The sequence below is a fragment of the Nilaparvata lugens genome, chromosome X (assembly GCF_014356525.2).
Source record: "Nilaparvata lugens isolate BPH chromosome X, ASM1435652v1, whole genome shotgun sequence".
NCBI classification, from domain to species: Eukaryota; Metazoa; Arthropoda; class Insecta; order Hemiptera; family Delphacidae; genus Nilaparvata; species Nilaparvata lugens.
Genome location: NC_052518.1, coordinates 17,745,120 through 17,766,519, shown reverse-complemented (window position 1 = coordinate 17,766,519; position 21,400 = coordinate 17,745,120). Strand labels below are relative to the sequence as shown.

Below are 21,400 nucleotides of genomic sequence, written 5' to 3'. Positions count from 1 at the left end.
GAACTAAGGAATAGTAGACCATCTTTATGCACTTATCATCAATCAATGTTCTCAGCATTTTAAACTTGTAAATGGTCTTTCTCAGCTTCTTGCAGAGGTTATCTATATGATGGTCCCACCGTAAAAAAGAATCCACTATAACTCCAAGATATTTTATCGTCGGTTTTCTGTGGATAGTGAATGCAGTACTGTTGGAAAAGTTGACTGTTAAGAGATTTTCTGTAGGCTGTCCATGCTGTGTTGCTGAGAAAGTTAGAAAGTTGGTTTTGTCATAGTTTAGGGTGAGCAGATTCTGATTGAGCCAATGAGAGAATTTTCCTAGTCCCATTTCAGCCTTATTCCATGTTATTGTCCACGTTGGCCCCGAAAACAAAAGAACTGTGTCATCGGCAAAGGTGGTGATATTTCCTCCAATTTCCATACTGCATAGAGGATTTATATAAATGAAGAAGAGTATAGGGCCAAGGACGGTTCCTTGGGGTACTCCATATTCGACTTCCAGCTTGTTGCTTATCTGTCCATTCACTCTACACTCTGGGTCCGGTTTGACAAGTAACTCTTGAATAGTTCCCATGCTACTCCTCTGATTCCATAATTGTGGAGTCTCACTAGCAGAACATCATGTGACACAGTATCAAATGCTTTTTTCAAGTCCAGGAATATTGCCAAAGGTTTCTCCTCACAGTTTTTTTTCTCTGTTATTTTTGAAATGACATTGTGGATTGCGTCGTTGGTACTACAGTTTGATTTGAAGCCATATTGATTTGGTGATAGAATATTATTCTTTTTAAGGTAGTTAATAAGTCTGGATTTGATACATTTCTCAAAAATTTTTGCTATGATATTTAAAAGTGATATTGGCCTATAACAGTTCAAATCTTTCTTGTCCCCTGCTTTAAAAATTGGACATATAACAGCTTCCTTCAAACACTGAGGAAAGACTTCTCCTAGGATTTTGTTGGCTATCATTGTCAATAGTCCAGCAAGAGCTATACTGTTCTATTTGAAGAGCTCTGGTTTGAAGTTGTCTGGGCCTGGTGCACTGTCTGATTTGAGACTGCTGATTATTTTTTTTTTTTATTCCTTCTTCATCTACTGGTGTAAAAAAATTGATTCACATACTCTAGCATTAGTAAATGTAGGTTCATCTGCAGGTTGTTGCTTGTTCAATATATTCTGTGCCAGTTCAGATCCAATATTTTTGAAGAATTCGTTGAAACATTTTGCAAGCTCTTCATCATCCTCTCCCAGTTTCAACTCTCTTCCTTGTACATTTGGTTGTTTAACCTGCGTTTTTGGTCTCTGAGCTTCAGTTATTTCTCTTATTGCCTTCCATGTATGTTTTGCATCTCCCAAATCTCCAAGCATGTGAGAAAAATATTGTTTTTTTTGCTTCTTCAATGACTCTAGCTAGTAGATTTCTGAATTTTCTGTAGTATTGATGTAGTTGCAAATTTGATGTACTATTTCTACATTGTTTATGAAGTTTATCTAGTCTCCTTATAGATTTTATCCTCAATGATATCCATGGCTTGATTTTCTTCTTTCTATGTTGAACATTGTAAGCTTTCTTACATTCTTCCACGTGCTTATTCATTATAGTCACGAACTCCTTCAATGCGCCCTCAGCACTATCCTGCATGTGAATGGAGTCCCAAGTTTCTTCCACAAGCAGTGATGCAAACTTGACTTTGTTGAAGATTTCTCTGTGCTGCTTCTTCTCCACATTTTTAAAATTTTTGTTGCTTTTTATTCCCAGAATAGTGATTTAGTGGTCCGTAATTGAGTTTTGAAAGACTATTGGCATAAGATCTTTTTTGAAGTTCACCAAAATGTGATCGAGGCATGTGGCGGTCTTTTCGTTGACGCGAGTAGGCTGTTTAATACAGTGAGCAAAACCAAATTCACTTAGTAAGTTCTCATAATCCTCCAGTTGACGATGCTTGTTTGGTTCTATGGTGTTAATATTGAAGTCCCCTACAACTACATGGGAATGTTGACTTGATCTTGATATTGATATTATCTGTATTAGTGAGCATTGGTGTAGAAGGGATGAATTATCTTTTGTTGAACTGAATGATTATTGCTTGTTGAATGGGTTTTGTAGGATACAACACATAAGAGGTGGTATAGCTGTATATAGTAAAAGTTCGAATGACTCGTTCGAGTCTTTAAATTGTGACTTTCTCTGCAAAGAGTTGGATTTTGAAGTAACAGGTGTGGTAAATCGCATCACCAGACTGGTGATTTTCTCTCTGTACAGGTCTCCAAATGGAAAACCAAAAATATTTTTAGAAAACATGGAGAAGCTTTTAGACTTTTTACATAGACCTGAATTTAAAAATTTTCAAATATTTATAGGTGGTGACGTAAATTCTGAATTTAATGTTAAGAAAAATCAACAGAGCACAACTGAACTAATAAATTTGCTAAGACAGCACAATATGATTTATTCAAATAGCGAGAGTACTAGAGGGAATGCCTGTCTGGACAACATGTTCACTAATGTCTGGAATGCTGCTACTACCAATAAAGTACTATCATTTATTCACTCGGACCATAAGTTCTTGACAATTGAATGTCATAATGATGCAACAGTTGTAGGCGGTCGTAATTTTAAGATAGTGGTTACTAGACCTATTAATAGGGACAACATATTTAGATTTAAGAATCTACTGTATAATTGTGACTGGTCTAATTTATTATATAGAAATGAGCTGTCTGCTAATGATGCATTTCAGAGATTTTTTCATCAGTTCACTAAAGCATTTAATGAGTGTATTCCACAACGTGAATGTAAGGTTTTAAATAATGGTCGCATGAGGGTCAAGCACGATACAAATGATAACTGGTACACCCCGTATCTGTCGGCTCTTAAGGAACACTTATTGTTGCTGTTGACTATACATCACAAATATCAAACTATAGATACTAGACTAGCGTATATCAAATGTAGAAATGAGTATAAAATCGCTATAAGAGAGGCTAAAAGGTTACATAATAAGAACTCCATTGAAAACTCAAAAAATAAATGTAAGGCTGCCTGGAAGACAATAAATAATGCAGCCAAGGAATCAAGACGGACAATAACTATGCAACCGGAGACACTTATCAACTTTTTCATTCAGTCAGTTAGAGAAATCAGAGCCTCTGTGAATGGACCCAGCACTTTTAGAATTGATATACAAGCAATCAAGGGGCCAAGTTTGCCACAATGTTTCAATTTCTGTCAGGTGTTGCCTGAGTTTGTCACAAGTATAGAAAGAGGTTTCAAGTCTTCGAGTAGCAGGGACGTCTATGGAGTATCTGTTAATTTATTGAAAGAGATAATTGATAGTATAGTAGAGCCTCTTACTCACTGTTTAAACAAGTGTCTTAAGGAAGGAGTGTTTCCTGAAGAGCTGAAGAAGGCGAGGGTTGTGCCCAAGTAGCTATAGACCTATTTCTATTGTTCCGGTCTTGGCCAAAATATTGGAAACGATTATGTACATACAGTTATCTGAGCATTTCGATGAGTTCCAACAAATGAATGAGTGTCAATTTGGCTTTAGGAGGGGAAGTGGATGCTCTTCAAAAAGTGGCGAAAAGGGTACTGCAGTCATTCAAGCAGGGAAGCTTCACTCAAGCCACCTTCTGTGACTTGAGTTGAGCTTTCGAGTGTGTAGATTCGGGGATTCTGCTTGATAAGTTGAGGGATTATGGAGCTGGGCACACTGCACTTAAGCTTTTGAGGTCGTACCTAACGAATCGTACGCAATTGGTTACTGTAGGCAGTGATCATAATAAGTCTTCATTGTTAAATATAGAATCAGGCGTGCCACAAGGCTCAATACTTGGCCCTTTTCTTTTTCTTGTCACGATAAATGATCTGCCTGCCTACATAGGGCCTGATGCGGTGCACTACGCAGATGACACTACATTATTGCACACCAATAATGATTTGAGAGGCCTTATCCAAGAGACGGAGAGTACGATGGAACGAGCATCTCTCTGGTTCAGGGCGAATGGCTTTGTATTGAATTCAGATAAGACAGAAAAAATCAATTTCAATTTGAAATACGGAGCTACTCTCAACGCATCTAGTATAAAATTTCTTGGTGCTCATTTAGATCCAAAACTCACTTGGGAGCCTCATGTCAAATATCTAAGCACTAAGCTGTGTAGAGTGATCTATCTGCTGAGAAGCCTTGCTAATACGGTACCAAAAATATATATTTAAGAACAGCATACTTTTCTTTCTTTCACAGTCTCATGTCTTATGGTATTGTTCTATGGGGAAACTCAGCGCACATTAACGATATTCTCCTGCTACAAAAAAGCCTTATTGAGGCTTTTTTTAGCCTTATTTGGGCTTAAGGAATCACCTTATTTAGAACACTGTAGGCATTTATTCATAAATAATAAAATTCTGACAGTAATAAATCAGTACATATATTTTGTTTTGTTATACACTAAGGAGAATCTGCATCGTTATCAATTAAGAAATACTGTTCACTCTGTTAATACCAGAAACAATAGACAGATATATTCAATACCAAAGATTGTCTAAAACTTTAAACAGTTTTGAAGCAGTTGGGCAAAAGGTGTATAATAAGTTAGTTACCGCTACACCTCCAACAAACACCCCTAAAACTGTTCAAATTAAAGGTGCACGATTGGCTGGCAAAAATTCCTTTTTGTAAATTGAGTGAATTTTACGAGAGCAGAATCAGCATACCTTAATTCTTATTGTTAGCACGTATGAACTAGCTGCTTAATTTTGTAATATTGTCTTTGTTATTTGTAATATTTGGAAATGTAATCTAAATAGCAATGTAATAGTAACAATGTGTCTCTTAATGTGTGACTGTCTATTTCATGTTCTATTAGTGTGACTTTGTCTTGTACTTTTTTGGCTGGCTGACAATAAAATTGTATTTTATTTATTTATTCATCCCTCGCGCAGATGTCTCATACCGTTGATGAATTCTGTCAAATTTGGGTTGGAAGGAATGACAAATATACTTCCTTGAGTTTTGAGGCGGAGATTAAAACAGTTGGCGTGTCGAATTTCTGGTTCCTCAACTTCAACCTTAATATCAGTTTTAACGTATACAATTACTCCATCATTCTGTAGATGATTCTTCTCTGTTGCATATAGATTGTAGTTACTTATTATCCGTGGAGTTGTATTGCAAGAAATCCAGCATTCTGTTAATACAATTACATCAAAATCACACTGAGTGTCCTCTAATTGGATCAGGAACTCGTCAACATTCTTGTTGTAACTTCTGATATTGAAACTAATTATTCTCAGGTTGAACTGCTTCAAGCAATCAAACACATATTTAGGCTCCAGATCCAAAGTTGCAGTATCATTTATATCTTCTAAGTCAAGCTCTTCTACCAGATTATTCATCAATTTTACAATTTTTCAAAATTTAGTAGGCTATATTATTTACAAATTCATTTTCTCAATATCTTCCGGGCGCAGATGTACTTCCGTGGTCATTTTCGGGTAAATGCTGTGGAAGATGTCTTAATTCCCTCCTTAGGTCTATGTTAATGAGAAACGCGATGATGATCAGTCGAAATCAAAGGAAAACACTTCTAAAACAAGATGTCCGCCAAAATGTTCAGTGTTTTGCTATATCGCTTGTAATAACCATTTAAGATATTTGGCTGTTTTTGCACGAAAATATCTTTAAAGGGTTATAAAAATACAAGCGATATAACAGAACACTGAAAATTTTGGCGGTCATCTTGTTTTAGAAGTGTTTTCCTTTGATTTCGACTGATCATCATCGCGTTTCTCATTAATATAAACCTAAGGAGGGAATTAAGACATCTTCCACAGCAGTTACCCGAAATGACCACGGAGTGCCTTTTTTAGTACATTTGCGCCCGGACTAATAAATGAGAATACTTAGTTTTTATCATTCTATTAGTTCTAAACAGTTGACTTCACGTAGTTATAAAAAAGGTCCATACTGTCAACTGGTCAGCCCAAGTTGAAAGCAGAAAATACAGTACCAAGGTCGAGGTCGAGAGAAAATACCAAGCTACTATGAGTTTTTCATTGCATGCAATTAATAATCCTCTCTACAGCTGATTAATTATCAATAATTATATAGTGTGATTTTTACAGTAATATCTGGAGTATGAAGGGAATTTCCTCCTTCAATATTTCAAAAGCCTTACATATACACATCATACACACCCTATATATGACAGTCGACCAGCAATTCAAAAAGGAACATTCCTTTCAAATTTTATGAAAATCTTTTGCCTCGTTTGGCCTTAAATGCGAAGCATACAAACATATTATAAACCTATGAAAAATAAACAAATAAACATAGAAACATAAAGTCAGATGCAAACCCGTCGACTTGAATCTCAGATCTCACTTTGCTCGGTCAATGATAAATACAGCTGATCTGCAATATTCAGCAGTTATCATAGTTTATCATTTTGAAAAATATTATGTTTCATCACTAGTGTTCAATTTTGTTAATTAAAGCCTCTATTTCTTCAAGAGTATAGGTAATCTCTATTACATCATTTTTCTGTAAGAAACTCGTACAAAAATCTCAACTGCCTGTGTTCAATTCACAGATTCCTCCTCGGGTGAGGGCAACAGAGTCTGAAGATGAGTCGGACGATGGAGATGAGGAGACCTTACTGGCAAAAGTGCTGGAGCAAACTTTGGAGCTCCAGCATTACTTTACAGCTAATATTGGCTGGTACTACTTGCTTGTCGAATTGAAGCGACAGTTGAAGAGTATGTTTGACTTCAATCACAGGTAATTGATCATAGGTCTGTGCTGTCTCATTTCGAACTAGTTCATCTTAACTGGTATTGAATGCCTGAATGCCATCTAACTAATCAGTAAGTTCATCTAAATTCAAACTAGCTAACTAGAATAGAATGACTGCCTTTATTTTTGACCTAGGAGGGCGAAGTCAGGGTGCAGTCGGCCCTCTCTTACACTTAACCCTCCAATGCAATACAAAATTATAATTTAACAACAATAGGTACTCAGTAAAAGAAAATAAAGCAAAACAATATTTTTAATGAAAAAATAGTAATAATAAGTGGATTAGTTGAATAAACTGAAAAGTAGAGCATTCTAATATGTAAAATAACAATGATCTGTTAGGAAATTAACAAAAAGAACAAATACGTCTGCAAACCATAAAAGCAAGAAGAGAAAATAAGGAAATTAATATTAAATACTTCTGGCATGGAATTAATTTTGAGAGAGAAAAGAGTATTCTTTACTATCTCTCTCTAGAGTTTTCTTTTAAAGTTAAACTTGAATTTCTTAAAATTTCACTAGATTAATTAATTTTGAGACTGAATATAGGAGTATAAATGGAAGTATCAAAACTATGAAAAGTATGAATGCATGAAGAGAAAACACACACACACACACACACACACACACACACACACATGCGCGTGATCAATCATGCATCCCCCGCTAAGCCCAGTCTCCCCCACCATCCCTGATCCACCGGAAGACAGCAGCGCCGAACCGACGACGACCCTCAATGCGCTTCAATTCAGCCGGCAATGAATTCCAAAATCCACAAGCTGTCACAACAAAGGACTTATTGAATATGAATGTCCTGTGAGTTGGGACAGCCATCTGATGGGAACCATGCCGTGTACCATCCCGACCTATAACACTCAAATATTGAAAATCCTCTGCAATATACTTGGATGTTCCAGTTTTTAAGGTCTTATGCAGAAAAATAATAGCATGAAGTGCCCTACAACCTCATGAGATTAAGACTGTCAAAGTATTCAGTCACTTGGTCATAACGTCTGTGGTTGAAAATGCGTGCACAGTACTTGTGGGCACGCTGCATCCTCTGTAAAAGTTGAACGTTCATATCAAGAGTCACAATGTCACAGTAGTTGAAAATTGGAAAAATCATGGCCTTGACCAACATAATCCTTGTGGAGAAAGGGATACAGTCAGCAATCTTCTTCAAAGTCATAATGCCCGCAATGACTCTATTGCAAGTCAAGGTCACATGATTTGTCCAGTCCAAAGTCTTAGTCATAGTGAGTCCCAAATTTTTAACATCTGAACTATACTGCAATTGAACGTTGTAACTAGGTAATTAGTTACCTAGTTCATCTAGAGCTCATTCCAAGTTCAATCTAGTCTTGAGTCCCAGCTAGGGTGAATGAGATTTCACTCCATGCCATAATGCTTCTTATTCAAATAGACATCAATCAGTGAGGATATATGATTTTTTGTAACTTTGAATGAAAAAATAGTAACCCACTCAATTTTCCGTGATTGGAGAAACTTTGTGTGGTCGGAGCATGAACCTCATAGAGACTGGCGCTCAATATGTAATTACATTCAGTGTCAATTTCCATTCCACCTGTATAATTTTTCCCGAATATTTATTCAACTTGCTATGCGCATAACATTACTTTCGATATGCTGCAGATGTGTCATCTGGCCCTAGTATCTGTATACCAATTACTAAACACATTATGTTGGATATATTCGAAGGCTTCAAAACCGATACGTATTTTAAACGGACTGAAAACTGTTAAGGAAGATTTGACAAGATCAGGTGTTTATAATATACAGGGTGATTCATAATTATGGTAAAATATTTTAATACGTGATAGTAGAGGTAAAAATAAGAAAAAAGTTCATATATCCATAAACGCTTCATTAGCGAGCTATACAGGATGAAAGATTTCGCCCAGAATTCAGTTCCTCTGGTGGAATACACCGATGCTGAATTGTTTGGGGACTAGTTTTTGAAAAACTTATGCTGGATTCATATGGAAAAATATCTGAAAAATTGAATAAAACTAGTCTGGAAGCTGTAGTGTGAGTAGTTTTTGAGAAAAAAGTTAAAATATGCAAAAATCTAAGTAGAAAAACACAGACTTCTACGTTTGTTGCCCAATAACTTTCTTTAATGGCCAGTAAACAAATAATTTTTCGCAATAAAAATTGTAGAGAATTTAATTCTGGAAAGAATTATTTAAGTAAGCTGTGTAAACTAAATTCAAATGAAAGTTGAATAAAATGTATTCTTATGTAGTACATTACACCACAAAAATTTGCTGTTTTATGAGGAGAGAACTAATAACTCATAAGTTGTAGCTGATTGCAAATAAAATATTCGGTTTTTTATGAAAAGTTTTTTTTTATATGAAAGTAGCATATTTAAATGACATTAAACTTATACCAAAAGACTAGTTGATTATGCCATTAAGCCTGGGAGGAAGCTCGAACAGAAGTAGATGATCTCCTATGATTCCTGCCCAAATGTTTACTGAAAACTGATGTTGTGGAAGATTAGAATTGATGACATGAGGATTCTCAGCTGCCAAAATATGTTGGTTGTGGACGTTAACGATAGCTGTTCTTGTAGAGTGTGCCTCGTCGGTAAATAAAACGGTTGTTAAAAAGTTTGGGTAAACAAGTTTTACTAAAAACCATCGGCAAATACCAGCACAGGGAAAACAGTCTCGTGGGAATAGAGTATGAACTTTCTCGAGGTGGTATGGATGTAATTGTTGCTATTTTAGTATCCTCCAAATAATAGATTGATTGACATTAAACTGCACTGACAATTCTCTCGTGCTCTTCTCTGGATGTTCATAAATTTCATTAAGAACTTGTTCTTCTAACTCAACAGTCATAGTAGATCGGGGTCTGCCTGCATAATTTTTTTTTTTCAACAGTGAGCTAAAATAATTCTGAAAATAATTTTCAGCTGATAATTTATTTTAAATATTTTCTTATTTAAAACATAATAAATCAGCTGTTTTGGAACAGCTGTTATTAGAATCCATGTTTTATTTGCAATCAGCTACAACCAATGAGTTATTAGTTCTCTCCTCGTAAAACAGCAAATTTTTGTGGTGTAATGTACTACATAAGAATACATTTTATTCAACTTTTATTTGAATTTAGTTTACACCGCTTACATAATTCTTTTCAGAATTAAATTCTCTACGATTTTTATTGCGAAAAATTATTTGTTGACTGGTCATTAAAGAAAGTTATTGGGCATCAAACGTAGAAGTCTATGTTTTTCTACTTAGATTTTTTGCATATTTCAACCTTTTTCTCAAAAACTACTCACACTACAGCTTCCAGACTAGTTTTATTCAATTTTTCAGATATTTTTCCATATGAATCCAGCATAAGTTTTTCAAAAACTAGTCCCCAAACAATTCAGCATCGGTTTATTTCACCAGAGGAACTGAATTCTGGGCGAAATCTTTCATCCTGTATAGCTCGCTAATGAAGCGTTTATGGATATATGTTTATATGAACTTTTTTTCTTATTTTTACCTCTACTATCACGTATTAAAATATTTTACCATAATTATGAATCACTCTGTATATGACCATTAAAATGTTATGTTATTGTTTCCTAATCACTGATGTTGACTATCTTGTATTCATCAATGCCATCCAATTCTCCTACAACATCAAAACTAATTCAGTGTGATAATAATTTAATTCTAGGCAAGTAAAGAAGTACTGTACAGCTGAATCGAGCAAAGCTTGGGAGACGCCTCTAGTACTGAAGGCTGACGACCTTTTTGATCCAAAACTGGTGATTGACTCCATTCAACAAGCTTCATCCCTCCACAAGTTGTATGAGAGCACCAGAGCTACTATCTCCAACAACTTGGATGTAAGTAATTGTGAACTTCAAACTTAGGCTACACCTAAAAGATCTCGTAAGGGGAGTATCATGTCAATGATACTCCCAATGTCAATGATAAAGGGAAGTATCATGTCATGTCAGCTCATGTCAACTCTGAGGTACACGACCATCCGAACTCCGAGATGGCAGAAACAAATAATCTAGGTACCTATTATTAAACAGTATCTTTACTCTATTTGAGATGGTCAGTTGTCAGCTTCTACTCCTGCACTGACTGTCCCGACCTTGTCTTCTTTCTTCTTTCCCCATATACACACACACACACACACTCTCTCTCTCTCTCTCTCTCTCTCTCTCTCTCTCTCTCTCTCTCTCTCACTCTCTCTCTCTCTAATCTATTCTCCATACACTCTCTATCACTCTACTACTCTCTATATCTCTCTATCATTTCGTCAACTCTTGCTTACACAAGTTATTCAACAATTAATTTTCCTGTTTTCTTTTTCTTTCTTGATTCAACTTCAGCTTTGTTTCGGCTTCAGCACCACTTCCTCACCTATTTCTTCCTTCAAATCAATTTCATCATAATGCTTTATTCAATTGTTTTCCGCATTTCTTGAAATTACGTATAGGACCATCACATAGCAGAAGCCCTACTGTCTGTCAATGCGGTGTTGGTATTGGTTTACAGTTGGCAATGATCAGCATAAATTATGAATTTGATTGGATAGTACAATCAATATTGATTTTGTGCTCTGAGAACAAAATGTGGAGCAACTTGGTGCTGAACGCCGTTTATGCGGCGACTATGACATATTGCCAGATTTGGCTACAGTGAGGAGCTAGAAAACGATAGAGCTGTCTCATTTGTCTAATGACAGACAATGGTAGCAAACCAATGTTGATCAGGTGCTAACTTTATAACGTGAATCTCACTATAGTTCCAACGCTGAATAGGCAGTGACGAAGCAAGAGTTGTTTATAATGTTCTCAGTCTAGTAATGAGATAACTTAATTTGGTTGTGTAATTATTTGGTTATTGGGTTTGAGGACGAAAAAAGAATAATGTTTTTAGAGCACATTAATGGTTTAATAGTAAAGTTATGAATTGAGAAGATTTCCGAAGGACCAGCGTGACTATTCAAGCAATGAGGGATGTAATAAAACAAAGGAATATTAAAAATGAAGCATAAAGTAATAATCATAGTTCACAGTACCTTGAGTCATTGTTGAAGTTCGATGGTTTTCTATGAGTTACCTGAATTATTCGCGTCCATGGCCATGGAAAGAAGACGCATAGTTCACGAGCACTGGACACTTTCACTGGTAACACTTGTCTTGAGGTGTAAACGAAAATTAATGAGGTTTAACTAAATGAGGTTTTAACAAATAAGAAAATACTGAGTAGCGACTTTTGGGAGAGGTTTGAACGAAGCATTTACAAGAGGTAGGGTGTGACCGACTCCATCTAGCAGAGGCGAGCAAGCGACTAGTACTAGGCCTAGCTTACCCCAGTCAGAGGTATGCGACTAGAGCCCCGGGAGAGATAGCACCGCGCAGGCGTACTATGAGAAGATTACGATGACTTATTAAAATACTAATTATATTGTTGGCGGGCGTGTGGCGCTAAAATATGAAACTAATACAAAATAAGTAGTGAGCTATTAATTCAGTATGATTATTACTTAACAGGTTGTTTGACTTAAATATTACAGATATCAGTGGCCTCGGGCTCTGATAGACCAGAGGAAGAGGATGGAAAGCATCGATCGGCTTCGCCTGAGCCATCCACCAGTCAAGTCACACACCCGGATGCTGTTCAATCATCCAATTACGAGCAAGCTGTAAACGAAGCTGTAAGTGAAAATTTCTCAAAATATAGCCTTTGTTGACTGAGTCTAATCGGCAATTTGGCAACTGCGACATGACTCTATTCATTACTGTAATCGGCTGATCTCCCTCCATGTCTCTGCGCCGTATATTTCTCCAAGTCAAAAGTAACTTTGTATGGGCTATAAAATTAGGTTTTTGTTTGTGCGTAACTGTTTTCCTGGTTACCACATCCACGACATAATATCTTCCTCGAAAATCAAATTTCCGACTGCTTCTGTGTAGGAGAATCTCGGCCATTTTTTTTTTTTTTTTTTTTTTTTTTTTTTTTTTGACCACGACTTGTCGTGGTTGACGACGGCATTCATGCACAAACGAAAACCCACCTTTCTTATAAACATACACTCTCTCTTACACGTTTCACTCTTTCTTATTATACAGATTTATCCATACTTAAATATTGTGGGACCGCTAAGCTTACTTTTATCATTAATACATGCTGATCTCTTATTCTTAATAGCATTTTAAGATTGATCATTTTGAAAAATGTCTTCATTACTGCCATTCCGAATGAATACCTCGGTTGAAGTAAACAAAAAACGTTTTGTTCTTTCGAGCTACTAATTCCGTAAACGTCACTAATTTTTGATGCTCAGACAAAAACTCCCAGCTAACTGTATTTTTGAACTGGAAGAAGTTATTCTAATGATAAAGTGGAAACAAAAAGAAGAACTATATTATTTTATTGAAAAATGTTATCAATTACAATTGGGAGGAGGAACAGTTTGGGCTGAACCTGTAGCTCCAACCCAATCATTGTATGATTTGTGCCTGTATGAATAATAATAATAATAAAGCTTTATCTACATTCACAATTGAACAAAAGCCTCTCTACATGAGGTTCGTTTCTGGTTGGCATTAAATGGATTTTACATATTTACAATAATAATTATTATTCACGTTAAAGAATATCAATTTATTGTAAGTGCATGTAATATTATAGTCTGCTCACTATCAGTCTCCACAATTTTTTAATCCTTGCAGTTGTTGCCCACTCTAGCCGTAAGGTACTAGCCGTTAGGCTCGCTTCGCTCGCCTTATCCGTCTAGCCAGGGGGCTCCGCCCCCTGGACCCCCGACTGGATCGTCCTAAAATGAGATCAGCGGGCTCGCTTCGCTCGCCTGCATTTTTCATTTGGGCATGCTTCATTCCATCAGAAAGTCAAAGTACTGAGAAAACGCAGAAAAGCTGAGAAAAACGCTGATTTTGGGCGTATCTTTGATGAAATATTAAAGTCACCTCATCACAAAATTTTTAGACCCTAGGTAAACCTCTGTACCAAAATTGAACATTTTCTGTTTATTACTTGATGAAAGAACTGAAAAAACGCTAATTTTGGGCTTATCTTTGGCGTTATTTCAAATTGCTTCTCACACAACATTATTATACCCCAGCTGAGCTTCTGTAGTAAATTTGAACATTTTCTGTTCATTTGTTCTCGATAAAGCTGAGAAAAGCGTAAAAAACGCTGGAAAAACGCAGATTTTTGGTGAATCTTTGGCGTTATTTCAAATTCATCATTACACCCCAGCTAAGCTTCTGTACTAAATTTGAACATTTTCTGTTCATTTGTTCTCGATAAATCTGAGAAAAAGCAAAAAAAAAAAAACGCTGGAAAAACGCAAATTTTGGGCGTATCTTTGACGTTATTGCAAATTCCTTCTAACACAACATTATTACACCCTAGCTGAGCTTCTTTACTAAATTTGAATATTTTCTGTTCATTTGTTCTCGATAAATCTGAGAAAACGCTGGAAAAACGCAGATTTTGGGCGTATCTTTGAGAATTTTTCCAAATCCGTTCTTATTGCGCCTTTAAAGGGCCAACTAAACATACCTACCAAATTTGAACGTTTTTGGTCCGGTAGATTTTTAGTTCTGCGTGTGAGTGAGTCAGTCAGTCAGTCAGTGCCATTTCGCTTTTATATAATAATATTTTGCTAATATCATCACGTCATCGGCAAATCAGAAATTTGTGAGCTGCTGTCCATTGATTGTAAGACCTCTGCCTTCCCAATTCAGTCGACGAAATAATTATGTATTATAAGCAGTAGTTGAAGATGACTGGCGAGAGCGGGCAACCCTGTTTGAGTCCTTTTTCTATTTTTATGTTTCTGCCTCTTCTCTCTAACTCTACATAGACCTCAGTGTTGTCATACAAACTCTTAATCACATCTATGTATTCTCGATCTATGCCTGCTTCCCATAGTGCATCCCACATTCTGTAGTGACTCAGACTGTCAAATGCTTTTTGGAAGTCGATCAATCCTAGGTAGAGCGGTACGTTATATTCTGTTGCTTTCTCGATGATTTGGTTTGCTGCTTGTAGATGATCAATAGTGGAATATCCAGGTCTGAATCCCGCTTGCTCGGTGGGGTGTACTTTGTTTTATTATTCTATTTTTTATTATGGATGCAAGTATATTTTACAGTACTGAGGAAAGAGTATTTGGTCTATAATTTCTAATATCCAGTCGAAATACTTTTTTGAATAATATAATGATTTCATTTCTTTTCCAATCTGTAGGTATCACTTTTTCTCGCAAAATTTTGTTAAAAAGGAGTTTCAATGGGCGTATGATCTTCGTCTGTCAATTCCTGTTATCAGTGCTTCGCATGTAATGCCATCATCTCCTCGAGCTTTTCCTTTTTTTAGTACTTTTATAGCATTTCTTATTTCCAATTCACAAAACTCCGTTCTTGATTGTTGATTTTCTGGTTCCACCCAAATTTCATCGAAATTCTCCTTCTTATACATTTTTTCATATAAATCTGTGACTTGATCTATTATTTGACTCCTCGATGTTGCTACTCCTTCTTCAGTATCCAGTTTCGAAATCTATCTTCTTTTTGTGACACGGAACTTCTGATTTATTCTTTTCTTCGATCCTGTGCTTACCATTACTTCATTTATAACACTCTCCTCAAAATCTTTTATCTCTCTCCGGATTCTTCTTCTTACCTCTTTTCTAAGGTTTCTGTGCTCCTCCTGCTCTTCCTCTGTCTTTGCCACAATATTCTGTTTAACCTCTCTCTTTTATTAATAAGATCCCTTGTTCCAGATGAAATTCTATCACTCTTTCTTCCACTTTGTTATACTCTTTCCTATCTGTTTGCGGCCGCATGAATAGATTGTGCTAGGTTCCTATGTAATTCCTCTATACTGTCATTTGCACTTATATTTCTAGATTTTATGCAAACTTCTCATTATTTATTTGATTTATTCTTGTGTTTCTTTGCTTGATGTAGAATCTTCTTTTGTGTATTTGTACCTCACCTATCAGCATTCTGTGGTCGGAGTCATACTTGAATGTTTTTATTACATTCAGATCTTCAATCATATTATACATGTAAGCCTCCAACTTGAGATTTCCAAGTCCATTTTTCTCGAATACATCCTCTGAAGAGCCTGTTTACTATCTTTAAGTTATTACTTGTAGCGAGATCTAGTAAAATCTCTCCTCTTCCATTACTGTTTACATCTCAATTTATCATTGCGTTATCATTTGCATTAAAGTCGCCTATTTATCATTGCGTTATCATTTGCATTAAAGTCGCCCATTAAGAACAATTTTTCTCCACTTCGTTTTTTTGCTATTATCTCTCCTATCGTCACATAGAACCGTTCTACTTCTTCGTCTGGGCTAGCAGATGTAGGCGCATGCACATGAATTACCATCAGTTTATTGTTCCCAACTCTTACTCTGATAACCTCAATTCTATCTGATATAGCTTTAAACTCCGAAAACCCGTCTTTACGCTGCTTACTTATGAAAAATCCTACTCCTCTACTCCCTCTGGTGGCTGCTGAATGACAGGAAATGTGTCCACTATTGAACTCCACTATTTCTTCATGACTTCTTATTTCTGCTAGTCCTATAATGTCCCACTAGATTTCTTTCATAGCCTCCTCCAGTTCCATCAGTTTATCTTGTTTTCATTTCTTGAAATTACGTATAGGACCATCACATAGCAGAAGCCCTACTGTCTGTCAATACGGTGTTGGTATTGGTTCACAGTTGGCAATGATCAGCATAAATTATGAATTTGATTGAATAGTACAATCAATATTGATTTTGTGCTCTGAAATCAAAATGAGGAGCAACTTGGTGTTGAACGCCGTTAATGCGGCGACTATGAAATATTGCCAGATTTGGCTACAGTGAGGAGCTAGAAAACGATACTTCCAACACTGAATAGGCAGTGACGAAGCAAGTGTTGTTTACTCTCTACGTTCTCAGTCTAGTAATGAGATAATTTAATTTGGTTGTTTGACTTTAATATTACAGATGTCGGTGGCCTCGGGTTCTGATAGACCAGTGGAAGAGGATGGAAAGCAACGATCGGCTTCGCCTGAGCCATTCACCAGTCGAGTCACACAGCCGGATGCTGTTCAATCATCCAATCCTAACGAGCAAGCTGTAAACGAAGCTGTAAGTGAAGAAGCTCTATATTTCAAACTAGTATTTATTGCTGTATTCAGCTCATGGGAGGAGGAACAGTCTTGGGCTGAACCTTTTTGTAATTTTTTTTTGTAGAATGTGAAGCTTTCAGCTCAAAAATTTCCAGTTTCATTCAAAGTTTAGACTTTTTGAATACAGTGATTATTATTAAGTTACTGTTCTAGATTTTTTGATTCTAGACTCTAATAGTATCTATTTGATTCAAAATTTGTTCGTTTATCTGAGTATTGAAGAGTGTGAATTGTATTTTGAAAAGTGTAAGTGGCATAACCAACATTTTGATTTGGACAGTATAGTCTATATATATATAAAAGCGAAATGGCACTCACTCACTCACTGACTGACTGACTGACTCACTCACTCACTCGCAGAACTAAAAATCTACCGGACCAAAAACGTTCAAATTTGGTAGGTATGTTCAGTTGGCCCTTTAGAGGCGCACTATGAACGGATTTGGAAAAATTTTAACTCTAAGGGTGGTTTTTAAGGGTTTAAAGTTCGTCTTTTAGCATTTATATTCTTCTTATTCCAATCTCTTAATTATAATTGAAATGTCCATACCATATGTTAATATAGAACTATAATCTAGAGAGAGTACCTCTTCGAAACAGTTGTTAACTGGTAACTAAATTAATAATTTTAAGGGTTGGCATTAAGTTGAGTTGACTTTGTTAGGTTGGCACCAAGCTGAAGATTGAAATGCATTTATCGCGGAAAAATTGATTGGGCACTGCTACTTCAATCAGAGCTATTCCTGGGAATATTATATTATATTACTAGCCGTCAGGCTCGCTTCGCTCGCCATATCCGTTTAGCCAGACGTTTAGTCTGGACCCCCGACTGTATCGTCCTAACATATGATAAAAATATAACATCAAATTTGGTAGGTAGGTTCAGTTTTCTCAGTTCTTTCATCAAGTAATAGACAGAAAATGTTCAAATTTGGTACAGAGGTTTAGCTAGGGTCTAAAAATTTTGTAATAAGATGACTTTGATATTTCATCAAAGTTACGCCCAAAATCAGCGTTTTTCCAACGTTTTTCACAGCTCTTCTGCGTTTTCTCAGTTCTTTGACTTTCTGATGGAATGATGCATGCTCAAATGGAAAATGCAGGCGAGCGAAGCGAGCCCGCTGATCTCATCTTTGGACGATCCAGTCGGGGGGTCCAGGGGGCGGAGCCCCCTGGCTAGACGGATATGGCGAGCGAAGCGAGCCTGACGGCTAGTACAGTAAAAATTGGAAATAGGAAAGTTTTGTGCCTTTCCTCATGTTAAGTATTTTTACACAATGTGATAAATAAGAAAAACCTGTTGCTCTATCCCAATCATTTGTGCCTTGTATGAATAAATACTGTAAATGAATGACAAGTATTAAGTTCCTTCATCAGCCTTTGAATGGATAAATTCAATATTTACCAGAGATGAGTGGGTATTAATTTTAAAGTTATATCATTTAATATTTATATTGATCATATAGTAATTTCATGCTCTCAATCATTTTGTAAAGGAATGTTTACTACATATCCCTTCCTATTAGTATTTTATTGTTTATGTTTTCAGGAGACACTAGGGCGCAAGATTATCATCCTTAGGAAGCAGTTGCTTAGAACTGCACGGAAGTGAGCGAATGAATAATACTTAGCGATTCTGAGAGAACGTTTTCCCAATGACGTGTGTCCATGTTTCTGGACCTCAGTCTGAGTGCTAAATAGCTTGTCTTCCATATTATAGCGTATTATAAGATAGTATATTGTATTATATTATAGTATATTGTATCGTATTATATTTATATTTAGTGATCATATTATAGCGTTGTAGGCCCTACTTGTCCATTACGTTGAGGGTTATAGTTTTCATATTCTTGAGCATTCATCTGAGCTGTTTCTAGATTTAGTTTTCGGTTTCTAGTGCTCCTGAGCTTGTTACAATGCATTCTGAAGTGAAAGAATTACGTTTTCTAAAATAAATTGTTGATGTTATTCCAGTTATAAAGCTATGGTATCTAGTACTGTATGTGAATGTATTCGATCTCAGATGAAATTCACTTTCGAAGTTACCGTTTAAATTGAGCTTTTGTAATTTCAAGTAGTGTTGATAAATAGCGTCATTACTTTCTCGCTTACTATTGGTCAATTGGTACCTAGCTTAGACTAAGTTTTGCTTCTCTTCAAAATTAGATTTTAATAAACTGATAGCACCCTCATAAGTTTCTGCTCAAAAGAATATTGAGGAAGAGACAAAATCAGTTGATACAGACAGTTTATTACAAACAGCTAAAGATAGGTTGATTGATTGATTATATGCCTATATTAGGACGGAGTTAGGACTCCTGGTCCTCTCTGCCACACAACCCTAAAGCTTTATGAAAAGTAGATACAGACATGACTGATTCTTATTTTTGTATTGCTTTTCCAATCTAATCAAAGATCAGCTGTCCAGCTGAAATTTTCATATTAGCTCATATCATCTGTTTAAAGTGTATGTATTCATGGCTACCTTCATTGTTTATAAAATAACATTATAATACCCTTTTTTTGAAAAGTGTTCAATATAAAATAAGCTAGCTCTTCTAATTTGTGTTTCTAATCTATTATTTTATATTAAACACTTTTCAAAAAAAGGTTACCTACTATAATGTTACTTTATAAATAGCTTATATCAGTTTGATCTTATTTGTTCAACTTACATCATGTCAGGATAAAAACTGTAACGTCTTCATCAAATAATAAGAAATATCATGTAAAAGACTGTTTATCAAAGACTGACATAAAATGAATGAAGGCCTACTCAAGATAATTATATAATTCGACAGGTAGTATAGGTAGTATATAGTTAGGTTTGTATAGGTAGTATTAGTTATTTCTCATTTATAACAGTAGGCTTCATTTTATATGATGATTATACTCACTTCTTGTTTTAGAACTGATTGAATTATTAAAACACAATGGTCCTATCAAATTATCAAGTGTTTCAATAGAATAAAAGTGTACTTGATAACGTTTATTGTGATTATTATACTTTACGTCGGCGCTTTGTTATTCGTTTGATATTTCTATTTATGTGTTATTTATTTACATAGTCATACTATAGAATTCACTGTATAAATCATTAGCCTATGAATGTATTTGTGACAAGCCATAAGTGTATTTTGGAGGTCTAGCCTACCATTGGTGAATTTATGAGCAACATTCATAATATGTTTTCATATAGACTTCAGTAGATAGAAATAGTAACCGTGAGGCTAATAATTATTATTTCATTTTATCATTATCACTTATGAATAAATAATTAGAAGATTCTACCTCGGCATGCACAAAGCAATAAAATAATCTCTGGATTGCCTCAGCATTGACTGTGAGCTATTTTGTTTCTATTCAAGTCTTTGTATAGTTTGTATTTTTATAATTACTTTGTTTTAAGCTATATGCTAATTTATGCTAATCAGCAGAGAATTGATTTCCCCCTGATAAGAAATATTTATAACTACTGTACTTGAGCCAATAATGTTTTTTTTAGGAAGAATCTTATTTTTTAGCTAAATATATTTGTTTGTTAATGAGAAATATTTATTAAAAGTTGAATAGAACAATTATGCGATTTGATTATGTGTAATTTCATGTATTTGTGATAAGTCCTAAGTTCAGTGTAATTTAGAGATAAATTTTATTGATAAATAAGAAAAATTCTTATTCTTCAGTTTCCTGATGCACTTAATAATTATGATCTTATAAGCAGCATACGGAATATCCTTCTTCTATGTAGAGTCCTCGTGAATATTGATTGGTCCCTCAAACGCTGTCAGAGAGTAGGTAGGAGTGGGACCTAGTCTCTCACTCGCACATTCTCTTCTCTTTCACCGTGAACACTGCGCAAAAATAATAAGCATATAATATAATAAAAACATCGGTCTTCGAGGGGATAAATAAACTCTACTGAGTTCCTTACCCTCTCCACAAGAAATTCAGTGATCAGGGGTCACAACTATTCACGAAGCCTCTATGACAAAATCGAAACTTCAATACTCCTCTCATGCAAATGATGCAAGAAACAAAAAAGTTTGAAAAATAGCCAAAAATGGCTACATTGTCTTTTAGTTTACTTTCACGTAATTTTTAATTTAAATTCCATCATGATCAACCTTCAAATATAACGCCTAAAAAATTATACATTAATATAACACTGGGGATATAGCCTGGGATATACCCCAACTCATTTTATCTGTTAATTTTTATAATTTTCGAAAATTCTTTCTACAGGTCTTTTCTTCGTTATATTTTAATGGCCTGATTCACTTCTAGTGACAAAGACATTCTTGTATTATTTTATTTTTTTATGTATAAATTAACGTTTCCCACTAATCTTCCGTGAAATTTTCTGAGTAATATAAGGGTTTGGGCTCT

At 35.4% G+C, this 21,400-nt stretch overlaps 1 protein-coding gene across 3 annotated transcripts in view; it reads left to right on the top strand.

Annotated features, from left to right (window-relative positions):
- LOC111052631 (nipped-B-like protein) overlaps window positions 1-20,683 on the top strand; it is a 58,732-nt gene extending 38,049 nt beyond the window's left edge. For all 3 annotated transcript variants that reach the window (XM_039442569.1, XM_039442568.1, XM_039442570.1), the window contains exons 13-17: window positions 6,595-6,782; window positions 10,503-10,674; window positions 12,363-12,503; window positions 16,827-16,970; window positions 18,561-20,683. In XM_039442569.1, the coding sequence (XP_039298503.1) occupies window positions 6,595-6,782; window positions 10,503-10,674; window positions 12,363-12,503; window positions 16,827-16,970; window positions 18,561-18,623 (708 nt within the window). In that variant the 3' untranslated portion in view covers window positions 18,624-20,683. The remainder of the gene's footprint in view (window positions 1-6,594; window positions 6,783-10,502; window positions 10,675-12,362; window positions 12,504-16,826; window positions 16,971-18,560) is intronic.
- Window positions 20,684-21,400: the final 717 nt, after the last annotated feature.